Source organism: Schistocerca nitens, chromosome 4 (genome assembly GCF_023898315.1).
Source record: "Schistocerca nitens isolate TAMUIC-IGC-003100 chromosome 4, iqSchNite1.1, whole genome shotgun sequence".
In the NCBI taxonomy this organism is placed as follows: domain Eukaryota; kingdom Metazoa; phylum Arthropoda; class Insecta; order Orthoptera; family Acrididae; genus Schistocerca; species Schistocerca nitens.
The window spans coordinates 385,670,766-385,686,453 of NC_064617.1; the positions used below are offsets into that span (position 1 = coordinate 385,670,766).

General features: G+C 37.1%; 1 protein-coding gene across 3 annotated transcripts in view; it reads left to right on the forward strand.

The window, feature by feature from the left end:
* LOC126251431 (protein disulfide-isomerase TMX3) overlaps positions 1-15,688 on the forward strand; it is a 186,901-nt gene that overhangs the window by 126,438 nt on the left and 44,775 nt on the right. For all 3 annotated transcript variants that reach the window (XM_049951850.1, XM_049951852.1, XM_049951851.1), the window contains 2 exons: positions 3,915-4,047; positions 10,940-11,135. In XM_049951850.1, the coding sequence (XP_049807807.1) occupies positions 3,915-4,047; positions 10,940-11,135 (329 nt within the window). The remainder of the gene's footprint in view (positions 1-3,914; positions 4,048-10,939; positions 11,136-15,688) is intronic.

The following is a 15,688-nucleotide window of genomic DNA, read 5'->3' on the forward strand; positions in this document are numbered from 1 at the left end:
AGATGTGTCAAAATGAAAAAATTGAGATTTGAGCAGTGAATAAATACTTCGTAAAGAAAAGTACAAAAGCAAAGGAAATTATGCCAATTTTCAAAATAAACTGTGGACGCTGCTCCTTCATAACTGTTGCTAAGTGAACAAACAAGTTTAACTTTGGTTGGGACAGCTTAGATAATGATCCACGTAATAGTCAGTCAAGATGTGCCACTTTCCCAGAAATTATTTCAAAGTGCACAAAATAGTCAGGAAGGATAACCTACAAAAAGAACAAGAAAGTGCTGAAACTCTAGGGATGTCTACTTAATTGGTGTATCACATTTTAACGGTGGAATTTGATATGAGAAAATGATTTACTAGATGGGTGCCGCAACTCTCGACCCTCGAGCAGGCACGCTGTTTCTCATATCATGAGTGGACACATGGTGTACTATGTATCCATGCAAAGAATAGCTTTCTTTATTTTGCCAGTGAGCAAAATCACAGTTTAATCCTAATTTAATTGATCAACAATTAAATAAACTTCCACTATATCATCTAAATCATTGCTAATGAAACAATAGTAAAATAATTTTTTATTACGTCACTTTGTTGCTGCATACAAATGTTACCCCAGAGTAATGACCCACTCAAACCATTAAACAGTGCAGTTGTCTTAGAGTCAAGCCAGCTGCTTATTCTTACTAATTATCTTGGAGACAAATGTCTCATTGTGGAATTAGGGATTTGCTTGGAATATGGGTCATTTTCTCACCTGCATCATAAATTTTTTCTCAGCTAGATGACTGTTTATTCTATGTTACTGATGGTCACCTGGATGTAAGGCAACACAGCTTATCACTGTGTTAGCTGAAGTAATAATGAAGGAATATGCAAGGGCTCACAATTCTAAAGCATGAATGGAACAGTATAAGACAACATTATTTGAGGTTGGCGCACTTCATACATAGGTGTCCCTGCTTAAGAATTAATGCAGGATCAGAATAGAAATAGCTGAACAGTGTTTGAGCCATTTTCACAGCAACCACCAAGATTTTTGTGCCAGTTTGTGACCACTGATGAAACCTGGCTCCACTACAACACCCCAGATACAAAAGGAGCAGTATATTGATTCACCACCACCACCACCACCACCACCACCACCAAAGAAAACTAAGGTAATACTGTCAGCCAGAATGGTCATGGCATCAGCTTTCTGGGATGTGAAAGGGGTTCTGCTGATATGTTATCTTCCCACTAGTCAGAGAATTATGGGACAATATTACACTAAACTCATGGACCATCTACAACACAAGATGTGTGAAAAAAGGCCATGTTTGGGAAGCAAGACAGTCCTCTTCCTTCAAGACATGGCATGCCCACACATGAATGTCATTGCTGTGGCAAAAATACATGAGCTAAGATACAGATTGTTGCCACACCCACCTTATTCGTCTGATTTTCATCGGTGGATGGAGATTTCTTCAAATTAAGAACTGATGTCTGAAGTAGTTAGGTATTTTGCAGGCCTAGAGGAATCTAATTTTTGAGGTGGTTCAAGGCATTGGAGCATCAGTGTGCCATGTATATTAATGTACATGGGGACTACATTGAAAAATAAAGTTTCACTGAGATAAGGTGTTCCTTTCTGTTCTTTTGTGAGAAGTTTTCAAACTAACCTCATACATTGCTGTATAGAAGATGCAGCAAGATTGGTATGGGGTCCTTCAAAATGTGTGGCATTTGTGACGTATCTAATTAAGACCTTCATTTTTTCAAAACATATTTGCAGAATACATGAATGTGTTCATCACAGCCTCCTATTTCAAGTATGGAAAGTGTCAAGTATATGACCACCTCTACTGCACTGCCATTCAAGTATGTTGTCTGTGGAATTTGTTGTGACTGCCTGACAAGACTCCATTTATATTTCACCAACATGTCAGATTTCCTCCTTAAACTCACAGTGTTGTTGTTTTTATTGACAGACACAAATGATTTAAGATAAACCCAAATAAAAAATTCACACGTGGTTTAGTCAGATGGCTGTGATGGCCATTGTTGGTCACTGTTAGGGAAAATGAGGGGGTTCAGAAACCATTTATGTAGCAACTCAGTTTTTCATGGGGAGTGTTGACAAGTGGCATGATCCTGCTGAAACCACAACACTTCAGTGACCATCAATTTGAAATGAAGTCACAGAAAAGGTCTTACCAATGCCCATTATTGGCTTCCATTAACTGTCACAACTCGTCCTGCCAGATGAAGCCACGCACCCAGAAGTCACATCAAATCATCACTCACTGTGGATGCATTTTCTTCTCTCGAGCTAAGCAAAATTTTTCTGACCCCCAGATATAGCAGTTCAGTTTATTCACAAATCCATTTGAGTGGAAGTGCACATCCTCCCTAAAGATGACATTCCCCACAAAACAGTCATCTTCCTGTCACCTTCTCTGAAATCAGTCAACAGACTGTCGCCTTTTCTCATGGTTGGTTTCTGTCAGATCTGCATTCATTGAATTTTGCAATGGTGGTGTTGGAGATCTTAGAGTAATTTGGCATATTGAAGAATACCCTAACCTCAATTCTTGAAAATGGCAAAAAACTGATTTCACAGGACTGAAAGCCACTCTATCACAAACCATGGCATTGTTTGATGCAGATTGGCCGGAATGAGGGAACACAGAACCATTAATGTTCATTGTTGAACCTATTTCATTGAATTTTACTATAAGTCTGTGAACTGTCAATTCATTCGGTGCTTCATTGCATCCTGGAATGGTGTGAAGATGTCATTAGTGCATAGCTTCCTTCAGTCTGATAAAATGTTTTTGCTGTTAGCAGATGCTGAACAATAGTAAACAGCTCCATGGCTAGACACAATGAAGATATGTGAGAAACTGAGACATGAGCAACAGTCAGAATGTTTATGGAAACCAAAATAATACTCAATGTTGTGGTCAACCAACAAACACAAATATTCTATGCAGTTCAAAATTGATGTGCTTGTTGAAGACCCTTTACATATTATGCAACTGCTTTCACAGTGGCTCTGCCTTTGAGGAGATAGGAAATACCAGTGTCAGGGCTGGTATAAGAAGTGGATGGATGTTTTGGACAGGTCTTACATCTTGGCACATAGGACAGGGTTTGGAAGCTGGCAGAGAATAAGGGCAGTTGATACAGCAAAGGTTGGGAGAGATGGGAAGGATAGTGGGAAGATAAATCGTTATTTCAATGGAACACAAGAAGCCTTGGTGGAGAACATGATTCAGTTGTCCCAGTGCTGGATATTATCAGGTTATGATGTAGGTGCTCCTTTGTGGTCTTGTCATTAGGGGTGTGAAGAGTGTGTCTGTGTGTGGAGATAGGACATTGGAGATTTGTTTCTGAGCAAGATGCTTAGGTTGGTATCACTCTGTGAACATCTAAGAAGTCATTGATATAATGTATTTAAACTTTTTCTTATTTTTCAACACTTATTCAGAAAAAAGCTTGCTTTGCTGCACATATTGATCTACTCAGTTATTAAATTACGTGATGTGGGAAATTGTTCACTCAGCACACAAAACGAAGTATTTTCATAAAACTTTGTAATACACATGTCTTTCCTCAGTTGTTCAAACACCCTGTAACATTATTACCATGTGTGTATGAACTCATATGTAATTTTTTGTGTTTCTGCATGATTAGTAGTTAGGCAAATAGTTAAATTGTTATAGCAGACATGCACTGCTTTTTTGTTTATTTTGTTGGAGTTGTGTTTGTGTTTTATTAAATTTATCAGCAGTGATAATCTTTTATGATGTTATTGCAAAGGGTTGGATACACTTAGTAAGTGAGAGGGGGCTAGTTTTAAAACCTTCAGCATAGATTTCTTTTCAGTTTTGGTACATAGTTAATATCATTTTTTCTGTGTGTTGCCTTTTGTACAGGATGCGTACTTAAGTATTGCTGAAATACTACAACCTCATGCGTTTTTCTATTCAGTCTCAACAAAATTGGTTGACCATCATACACACCCAGTTGTTGCTGTGTACAAGGAAGACGAGTATTATTTCTTTGCAGGTTAGTTGAGTACTGTCTCATTTTATCATACTAGTGCAGGTTAGTTGGGTGCTGTCACATTTGACCGTACTAGTCTTTGTATTTGAAACCCCAGTGGGAAATGCATGAAAGCTACGTACTTTTGTCATACTATGCTGGACCATTTTCTTTTACAAAAATTCTATTTAATTTAATTCACCTGCTTTTTTGATGTCGCATCCCTTAGTACTTTATTTTTTTCTCATTGTACTGCTATCTAATATGTAGAGGTTTTGATTTCTAAATAAGAGAAAGTACCCTGTAGGCATATTTTGTGATCTTACCAAGACCTTTGAGTAGATCACCAAATTCTAATGCAGCAACTAAAATTGTTTGACAGTAAAGGAAGGCCTCTTTCCTGGACGGAATCATACCTTAACGATAGGAATCAGAATGTCATACAAACATATGATATTATAGGAATAAGACTAAATTTGGAGTGGGGAAATGATATATGATGTCCCATGAGGTTATCTGCTTGACCTGCCACTGTTCTTGGCCTGTATGTATGATTTACCAAAGTTATTGGAGGGCCCATCAAACACTCTGATGTTTGTTGATGACAGAAGTATACTCATTAATGTATCAAGGTCAGACACAGCCAGGAGAACAATGGAGCAGGCTTACTCCTGGTACAAAGCAAGCAACTTAACTTTTAGTCTTATGACAGCTCGTACATACTATGTAGATCCAGACAAATAAAAATAACTTGCAGGTGCCAAAGGTAGAGATCATTGTGCCGACACTGGATGAGTCTCAATTTGGAAGTTCCTGGGCACCCAAACTGATAATAATCCGAGGTGGTGCCAGCATATGTAGACCCTGCTTTGCATTCAGAACTCTTTGTGCTGACCTGCAGACATGGTTGCTAGCTTAATCTTACTCAGTATTGTCCTGTGGCACCATCTTTCAGGACAGTTCAGCAAAGGCTGAAAAAGAAATTATTTTGCAGAAGTGAACCATAAGAATATTGAGTAAAGTTGATAACTGAACATTTTGTTCAGGGATATAAGGATTCTTACATTGCAAATGTTCTATAATAGTATTTGTGGTTAGTAACAAAAGTGAACTTAGATGAACAGTACCATTCATAACAACAACACTACAAGTAAACATAATGTACAGTGTACTCTTCATCCCTGTCTACAAATCAAGAGATTTTTCTATTGACTGAAAAAAGTCTAAAATGGGGTGCTGGTAGACATGAGAGAGGTAACTGAAAACCATCAGATGTTCAGAAACAAAGTAAAAGAATACCTCATTAGCATCTCCTCCTTCAATTTATCCCAGTATTTCAACTCAAAGAAATAGATTCTCTAATTTTTGTATAAGATTTCAACATTGAAAGTGTATATAGTACTTATAGTAGCCTTTGTGAATTTTCATAATGAATTTGTTCAAAGGATTAGATGATAAGAGCAGCTGGCTGAATAGCATAAGAAGAGGAGTGGTGGCTTTTTCCTTTTCCAACGTAGCTGTTTTTCTCCCCACATACACGCATAAAGTAATCTATGACTAATTGTCATAACTATCAGTTTGAGTAGATTAGCACTAGTCATAATTTGTTGGTAATATACTTTACAGAAGTAGCTTCAGTCGGCTGCTTTGCATATTAATGTATAGCTTAACTCATTCCACATGCCTACAGGATGGGAGTTATGGAACACAATGTGGTATTAATTGAATGAAGTAAGTTTGAACCTCAGATCTTTGGATATATTGTCTCAAGTTTACTCAACTATCTGCTGAGTCACAGCTTTTAAAGCAACTAATGTAAAAAAATTAAACATTATTTCAGTTACTGTGTAAAGTGTAAAGGGAGAATAGAGAAAGGAGGTGGTAGTACCAGTGGTAATGTGGTAACTAAATTCTAAACTCCACTCCTCTGACTGATTGGGAAGATGAGTGAATAACTCATATCTTGGGAATGACTCATATCATATAGTACGAGTAATTGTGTAAGAACTTGTGAATTGTATGTTGTCGGCCGTGACTGTTTATAGTCATGCACCACATAGAGTTGAAGTGGTCAATGGAAAGTGTGGCTGATGGTTCATGGAAGAATACTGTTTAAAAGGCAGGCAAGTTGTGCAGTTTTGTCACTCCTTGGTTAGGTGGGCACACAGGAATGTTCAAAAGTTCCCTTCATAATTTTTTCATTTAATAAAACTCAGTTGTAAATACACAACACACACACACACACACACACACACACACACAGAGGGGGAGAGAGAGAGAGAGAGATATTTCAACACATTTATTTTCTTCTGTCTTTTGGCAGTACTGTGTCATATCCTTCTTGTTTTCCAGTATAAAACTTCATGTGGTAGTCAATAGCTTCATTAAATGAAGCCTCAAGAAAAATACAGAAGAAATGATCATATTAACTTAGTTTAAAATGTTTTTAATGCTTAAATGGCCAATAATACAACTATATATTTTTTGTCTGTACAGATTTGGCAGTACAGTACAGGCTAACTTCCTGTGTTCTTCTGTGACAAATGTTGTCACACCAATTACTCTTTTCTTGTGCATCAGCAGCCTTCCCATCTGTCATGGTGGATATACATAAGCCAATGAATTAAAGGGGGATTGAGTGGCTGTTCACTACCTACTTTCAGATGACAACATTCCAAATACTGATGACAATATAATGTGATTGGATGGATAAAAAAATCTACTCACCAAGCGGTGGCAGAACATGCACATTATGTTGTCAAAAATGGATTGTTTTCATTGTTATAAATACCGATGACAGGAATATTTAAAAGAAGAAAAAAAACTGCTCCTAGCTTTTGGGATCTTTATGTTCCATCATTGGGGAGGGAGAGGTATTGTTTAGGGAAGGTTAGACAGGAGGGGCAGATCACTTGGATCCCAGGTTGAGAGGGACATACATCAGTAACACCTTCACAAACAAGTCTTACAGCTGCACTTACCAACATTGGTAGTATATGTGGTTGAAGTGTGAGCAAGGTGGCCACTCATTATGTAACCTTATAGTGATCCAGGTATTTCCCAGCATTTATTCCACAATTAATGCATGCTTTCACCTTCTTTGTTTTCTTCAGAGAGTTCTAAATCAGATTCTCAGTTACGCAGAGCATCCCAAATAGATGCCGGAAGGTGGTATCTTAAGATTTCAAAATCTATTGCAATATAATTTGAACATTGGATTAAATGGTGCAGCTGAGAGGAGTACATATTTACTACACTACACCATAAGCTAGGTTACTAAATATATTTTTAAGCCATCTCAAGTTATTTTTCCAGTGCTACAAAATTTTATGTCTGATACCAATATAAGGATGGTAGTATCCACTACTTAACATTTACAGATATACCTGTTCTAACACCTATTCTTAACCCAACAGAATCTTAAGAAATCTGAAACCCTTCTGCATTTTCCATGAAGTGAAATTGTTATTGGTGTATGTTTATATTCGAATTAATAAAGGGGGTCCAGAAATGAGATATGGAAACTATGAGGATGTTCTGTTAGCAACCAAAAACTGCTATCCAGCATTGTCAATGTTTATCAAGTGAAAGTACACTATTATTTCAACAAATACTTAACAATTTCTGACATTGATCTCTTTTTTTAGATCGATGTACTTCATCCAATATACGTTGAATGTATAGATTCTGGAATGCCAATAAATTATCTACCAATAATTGCTGCACCTCTTAAAGTCAGATTTGTGGTGCCAAACCTCAAGCGACATGTAATTTGTCTTCTAAATTGGGTGCGGCAGAATGGCACCTTCAGAAGGTGAAATATTAGAGACAAATTTTGAAATGAAAAATCTATTCCTAACCAATGCCCTAACTTGAAATGTCACAGAGCTTCCTATTACTTAATAAACTGACCATTTTATGCAAATCTCCACCCAAAAATCCATTTTATTTGTATTTGTCTTGACAATTTCGTAAGTTAGGAATTATTTTATCACTTTCATATGTGTGTGTTGGCAGTATTAAAATTTAATCTGCTGAAGTTATGTACTGGCCAGCCATTCTATCTCCTTGTGAATTCTTCTTTTGATACATTTCTTTAAGGATTGTGTTACTGCCATCTAGTTAGATTATGTGAATCGTTTGCTGATTTACTACCATAATGTGTAAGTAGTCTCGTACTTTTGCTGCTATTATAAATAGTCAAATGATCACGTTATTGTCACCTTTTTTTGTATGATAAACAACTCATAAGTTATCATTAAAAGTTCTTCTTGGGATAAAATATTTAATTTTAAGTAATAAAAATTTTGGAAATTCAGGTAAAGATTCTACTTTTGTTCCTACACATACAGCAATAGCGCAGATATCTAAGAACATTTCAGCTAGAGATGCTAAAACATACCACATGCTTCTTTTCACTTCTGACTACTATCTTTCTTTTTCGTATTAGCTTGTCATTCCATTTATAGTTAGTATCAAAGTGTTACAAATATAGTGGATTATATTTATAACAATATTTTGACTAGATCCAACATTCTTTTTTTAAGTATTTTACTTTGCAGTAAAATGCACCAAAATTTATTAGCCCTTTAGTCATTACTTTTGCTGAAATAAATTACACTGTACAACTTGGGGTAGTATAAAAACTTGGCCTCTCCTTAAAAAAAAAATTGATTGCCACCCCCACTTTAACCCTGTCTGTTCCTAAAATTTTTACAATTCTAAACCTCTTCAGGTATTGGTTACTGTCTATCCCTCTGTTATACTGTTCTCAACGATTTAATCCAGCAGATTATGGTAACTCAATCAAGCTTCCCTATCAAGCATCTAAAAATGCATGATCAGATAGTCAATGGTTCCTTAAATTCCTAGATGGGATCACAATTTCACCTACATGATCAAATCTAATAGAACGCTCAGAATTTTAACTCGCAGCTTAGGTGCTTGTTGGTTCTGTCAGTTTGGTTCAATATCTTGACTCATCTGTGATCATTTTAAGATGACAGATCAACTTCACTGCTGACAGTCTCATACTACAACACCATAGAACCATTTACCGTGGACAAAAGAATGGCATTTTTAGTACTTGTAACAATAGTTAAGTATTTGTAGATGACTTTCATGACATTTCTGGGCAGCCAACTTTTCTGCTCCAGGTGTTAATTTTCCGCCCGCATGTTGCTCTTCAGTTTCTGTCTTCAAGTCACTTCTTCCTTCAATAAACACATCTACAACACATTTTATTTCCATGGTTGATATATGAAACAAAAAATACATAAACATATGGCGGTTATTCGGGAAGTAAGGTCCGAATCACTGTAGCTAATTGAATATTGTGTGAACATTGAAACACTCATGTGCACAGACTCCCAGCATGCCTCGCCTGTCAGACGATGCCATTTACTTTGGCAATGTCACAGTGTGCTGTTTACAGTGTCAGTTCAAACAATTTTAAAACAATTGATCAGGTCACCAACTGTGAAATATGGTCAGTGATTTGGTTTTGACAGCAAGGAACATTACAGCAGCAAAAATTCACAGAGAGAGAAGTGAGGTGTGTTGCCCCAATTTGATGAGTGACAGCAAAGTGCCTAAGTTTGTGAGAATTTTCAGGTATGCACAGGGAAATGTCAATGATGAACTGCAATCAGGTCAACCATTAGTGATCTCATTTGGTCAAAGCCATGGACGAAAAGATTTGTGAATATCAGTGAGTCATAATTTTCACTTGTTCTACAAAGTAAAGGAGTTTCTCGGCAGCAAGTACTTTGCAATAGCTGGCAAGGTGAAAGAAGCACTTGACTGGTTACCCTCAAAGCAGCAGACATTTATGGGTTAGGAATACAAAAGCTTGTAGAATATTATGACAAATATTGAAACAAAAATGGAAACTGTGTAAAAATTTAAAAACAGTTTTTTGAAAAAAAAAATCTGAGATGATTTTGGTTTTATAAGAAATCTGACCGTACTGTCTGAATAACCCTCATATAATGATACTGGCAGATGTATTTATTACTTAATATTTGTCTGTAATTGAGGTTGTGCAATGATCTCTCTCATGACAGTGCTTACTCTACATGGCCTATTACAGCTGTATGAGATTATTTGAAATTGAATGAGAGATATTAATGGGTATGATGGCACTTTAATCTTTTGAAATGCTGTCTTTATTATGATCTGACCTGATCCACTACATGTAATATGAAATGTGTTTTTACGCTTCTCTATTCAGTGTCCCAGTTGTGATTATGATTACACACAGAGTGCAAAACTGGCAAAACACAAAATTAACAATACAGTTTTGTACATTCATAAACACAATCTATTTTAAATTGATCTTTGTACTAATATTTATCTTCATATGATGTGGAAAATTGAAGTTTCTTAAAAAACATACTTTATTCACTGCTCTATGCTCTTTTTGTTTAGTGGTTGTTGAGAGTGAAACTGTACATGAAACTTCAATCCACGTCAAAATTCTGTCATCAGATGTGTGGCATAATCATAAATGTTCCTTATTCCTGTTTTTTAACTGAATTTCTTTTGCACTGATTCTCCATGTTAATCACAATGAACACTGTTTCTCCTATTGCACGTTAATATATTTTCCTTCTACAGATCTATCATACTAGCTTCTCCATTTGGCTACAAAGTGAATCAGTTATGTGGTCTGCAAATGTGTGCAGTGAACATCCTATCAGTTTTTGCTAATCTTTCTAATTCTGATCCATTTTTGTGGTATACTGTGAAAACTTGTGTAAAGATAAGTTATTTGCAGCTGCTGGTTTATGTACCGCATCTGTCTGAGAGATGCATCCCGGAGTATTTTACAAAAGTGCAATGCCTGTGGAGTGGAGCACCACTCGAATATTCATGTTACTATTGTATTATTTAGACCTCTTTGTTTCTATTTCAGATAGTGAGAACTTAGAAAACATTGATTCAGGTCAACTAAATTCCTCATTGTATCAGTGGATTAACACAGAAAGATTCTCAACATTTCCAAAAGTTACCAGAGGCAATATCCACCAGATTATGATGACAAATAAGTATCTTGTCTTGGCCGTTGTAGAAGAAAATAAATTGCAGGAAATATCTCCAGATATGTTGGAGTAAGTAGTTTTACTAACACCAGCATTCTGTATTAGAACTTAATGAACTTGATGCATGTTTTATTATTGTTCAAGTTATATGTGCTTGAATGTATTAGGTGGTACTTAACAGTAGTTGCTCCAGTGTTGTCACTGAATTTACTAAACAAGTGTGTGCAATTCATTTTTTTCCCTTTTTTTTAACAAACAAAAGATTTTCTGTGAAAACGTAAAGAATGATCCTTCAGTAAGAAAACTATGCATACAACATCAGAAATGAGAGGTAAATTTGCCGAGAAGATGTGATTGTCCTTAATTCATTCCGTTCAGGTTGATGCTTTTCTCTTTCTTGTTGAAGCTTTTTATCTTTCTTGTTGAAGCTTTTTATCTTTCTTGTTGAAGCTTTTTATCTTTCTTGTTGAAGCTTTTTATCTTTCTTGTTGAAGCTTTCTATCTTTCTTGTTGAAGCTGTTGTCATGTTTGTGGATTTCCATGGCTTCCCTGAACAAGAGGGCATGGTATCTTTTCTCCACAGTGAGAACTTCCATATCAGCAAACTTTATTATATGGTTGATCTCGCATTGCACGTGCTCCACCATGACCAACTTTTCCATCTCTCCCAACCTGCAATACCATTATATTGGTGATCTTCGTGTTGATGGATCATCCAGTCATTCCCATATAGTTGCTTCTACATGAACATGGTATGTGGTATATTCCCAACATTGCAAGTTGCTAGTCTGAGACGCTCATTGATCTTCATGGTGGTGTGCGTATGATCTTTACGCCAAATTTGCCCAATATATGGCTGATTCTGTCCATCACCCTGGGGACGTATGTACAGAAAGGTCGTACACAACATTTCTTCTTCCGACGTGTCACTTTGTCACTTTGCCGAATGTTAGATTTTGCGAAACTTCTTATGCAACTGGTGGAGTATTGCATACATGACATAAAGACTATTTACAAAGTGACCAAGGAGATCAAAAGTGTGTCTGATCAGCAAAAGACAAAAGGGACCCACTTGCAATGTTGGGCATAGATCACACAGCCATTGCAAGTGGAAAAGTCTTCGTGGGAATGAGTGGACAGTACATCAACAGCAGGATCATTTGAACATAAATGGTATTGCAGGTTGGGACAGTGGAGATATTGGCTCTGGCAGAGCACGCACTGTGTGTGACCAATCAAATAATAAAATTTTGTCAACATGGAATTTGTCGCTATGGAGTAAAGCTACTACACCCATTTGTTCTGGGAAGCCATAGAAACCCACAAACTTGACAATACTTTCAATAAGACGGAGGAAAGCCACAAAGTAAATGGATCCTGGATTCCCATGCAGCAGCGAATGACCATTTCAGGTAGCAAAGGGAGAACCATAGCAGTTATGACCAAGGAAAAGCCCCCAGATGTTGGCGCAACTGATACATGTAATCTCTGACAACAAGCTCATCTCCAGTGTGTCAACACCATCAGAAGATGAAATATTGACAATGCCAGCCATTTCTGACAAAACATCATAAAAACTCTACTAACCTGAAATGAAATGATTGTATGGCATTTATTGGCTGGGATTTCCCCTTTGGGGTTCGGCCGCCGTATTGCAAGTCTTTTTTAGTTGATGCCACTTCAGCGACTTAAGTGTCAATGGTGATGAAAATGATGATGGACACAACACCTAGTCCTCTGCCAGGAATCGAACCCGGGCCCCCTTGCGTGGTAGGCGGTAACACTATTGCTGTGCTAGGGAGGCATGATGGGCCAACAGACAGTATGTCAGTAAAAGCTGTTGCAGATGCAAAGAAGCCAAAAGAGAAGTATGTTTAAAGTAGTAAAGCAGTTATGGAAGAGAATGTTTGAGTAATTGTTAATGCAAACACGATAGAATATTCTGACTTAAACAAAACTATTCAGGAATGTCTCGTGGAGGATGTGATGGTGGCGGTGCTGGTTAAATGAGTGAGGTTTTATGATTTTCTTCTACAGACAATTTCACCCTGCCGGAAGTTTGCCTAGATATCATTAACATGTAAAATCCTTAAATTGCAAAAAAATATTGCTGGTTATTACTTTGCATATCAATTTTTATATAAGTATATTTAAAAACAAATATGATGTAACTTACCAAATGAAAGCGTTGGTATGTTGATAGACAACCAAACAAATTAATTAAACTTTGACTGCACCTCACCATCCATTTGGTGATAAATGGGATGAACTTAGTCTAATGGACATTCTGTCAACAGAAAACAATCTGAATAACGTGGTTAGGTATCCACTTCCTGGAATATCACACCAAGACTATATTGTGTGAATATGTAAACACTGAAAATACTGCAATCTTCTTATTTAACTCAGAAAATTTGTTAGTGCAGATAAAATTGTAGATATGCCTGTTACTCATTATGAAGTTGTCAGAAATGTTACTGATATACTCTTTCTACGGGGTCAATCAATAAACTATTCTCCCAACCAATTTCACTTTAGATTTTGCATTTATTGTCACACCCTTCAGTGCAAACCATGGAACATGCAAGTGTAACAATGAGAGAATATTTGCACTCGTAATATTTGGTATATAACTTAATAATTACTTAATAAACAATAGGAATCTATGATTACTCCTTTAAACAAACACATATTTGAGACCATAAACGATAAGAATCAACTTTTAATAAAGTCCTGTAGAACTAGAGCAAGGATCACCTTTTCAGTCTCTGAATGAAGTTGGTAGGTGACATACGGGACAATCAGACGTACATTAAGTGTTACTGTGTTAGGGATGATCAGTCATTAAGAATTATAACCACAGATTAAAGAAAATTCATCTAAAACAATTAACATCAATAGCAAATAATTAAGTCACATCTCAGCAAATGTATCAATACCAAGTCTTTCAGTTCTATGACAATGTTGTATCGTCGAATATGCCAGATTACCGACACACTTCTGCAGTTTCTCCAAACCTAGAACTATCTTAACAGTGTTCAATGCTTAGGTTATCCAGAACTACTCTAATTCGCCTTTCTTGGGCGTAAAGGTGGAGTAAATAAGTAACCTCTTACTTCATTCTCCTGGAACATTGAGCGGCAATAGTGGCTCAGGAAAGAGGATGGCACCACCAGGAGGAGGAAACATTTACTCGAACTGGAAAGGGAACTTGTTTAACACAAGCCACTAAGTTGGACGAAGACCAGTTGGCGATTTTTAATTCTTACCCAAAGCTTGCTGGCCAGCATACGAAAATTACACAGGCAAAGTTAACTTTATTTGTGCTCACAAGAATTGATAACTTCTGAAAATGAGATTCCAGCAGAACTACTGCCGTAGTATCAATATGGGAATTCGGGACTGAGGAGAGCAAGTCAACAACGGTCTCTACCCAATAGACCCAACATTTCAGGCAGACTGAGCAATCGACATTAGTCATGGTTAGGAGGATTACCAAATAGAAACTATAGCACTACCTTAAATATAACTAAATAGAGCACTTAAATGCCACGGGGACTAAACTCCTTAACACAAGAATATGTACACAATAGTTATTAATAACTCCCACAACACTGGGAGATTGGCCCCGCCAGACGATGACCATTGCACTGACTAGATGAAAAATCTTACTTTCAGTGACGGCACCACCTTCTGGAGGTTATTGGCAGCCGCAGACGTACTTCATAGCTTCCCCAGCCCATGAAAGGAAACCAAACGTTGTCCACAGATTTATGGCCTCTTGCGTCCTCACGCCCCGGGTTTTTGGGCCCATACAGACTTAGCATAGAGGGATCGAGCGTCCCGCTGCAGAACGGTCGTCCAGGGCCGAACACTTATCCGCCCTCAGCACGGTACAAAGCACCTCCTCCCACCGGGCACGCTAGCAGTATGCTCACGGAGGCTCCCTCTAGGAAAGTGCGGAAACTCCAAACAGAAGTAAATCAAGGGAAAAAAGGAACCATGGCAAACGACACGATTCAATTACCCTTATGTATTAGTTTGTGTCTGGCACTATTGATGGACAGACTATGACCATGAAGTCTGTTGTATTACTTTGTTAATATGTCACTGATGGCCATGTGAAATTATCATCCATATCAGTTGGATGATCTCAAAATCATGTGCCACATTGCCAATGCTTGTAGTTGGGTTGTCATAACCCATCAATCATACTTTCCTTGACAAATCAATTGCTTACAATCAGTGACAGATGCAGGATTTTTTCAAGGGAGTGGGGATTTGAGGAATAGGTAAAATGTAATAATCAGAACTAAAGTAATATATTCACAAACATTTTGATGACTTTAATAGACAACAGTGGTAAAATGGAACTTACAGAGAGAGCAATGAAGCTTTTTAAAGATTTCATCTAGTACTTCATCAGTTTTTATTTCAAACAATGGAAAATCCAGGATAGAATAGAATGACAGTATTATGAAAAGAATAGATTGCTGCGCACCATATAGTGGAGATGTTGAGTTGCAGATAGGTACAACAAAAAGACTATTAAACAAGTAAGATTTTGCCAAAAGTCCTTCCTAATTAGACAACATGGGCGCAAACGCACACGCACACGATCA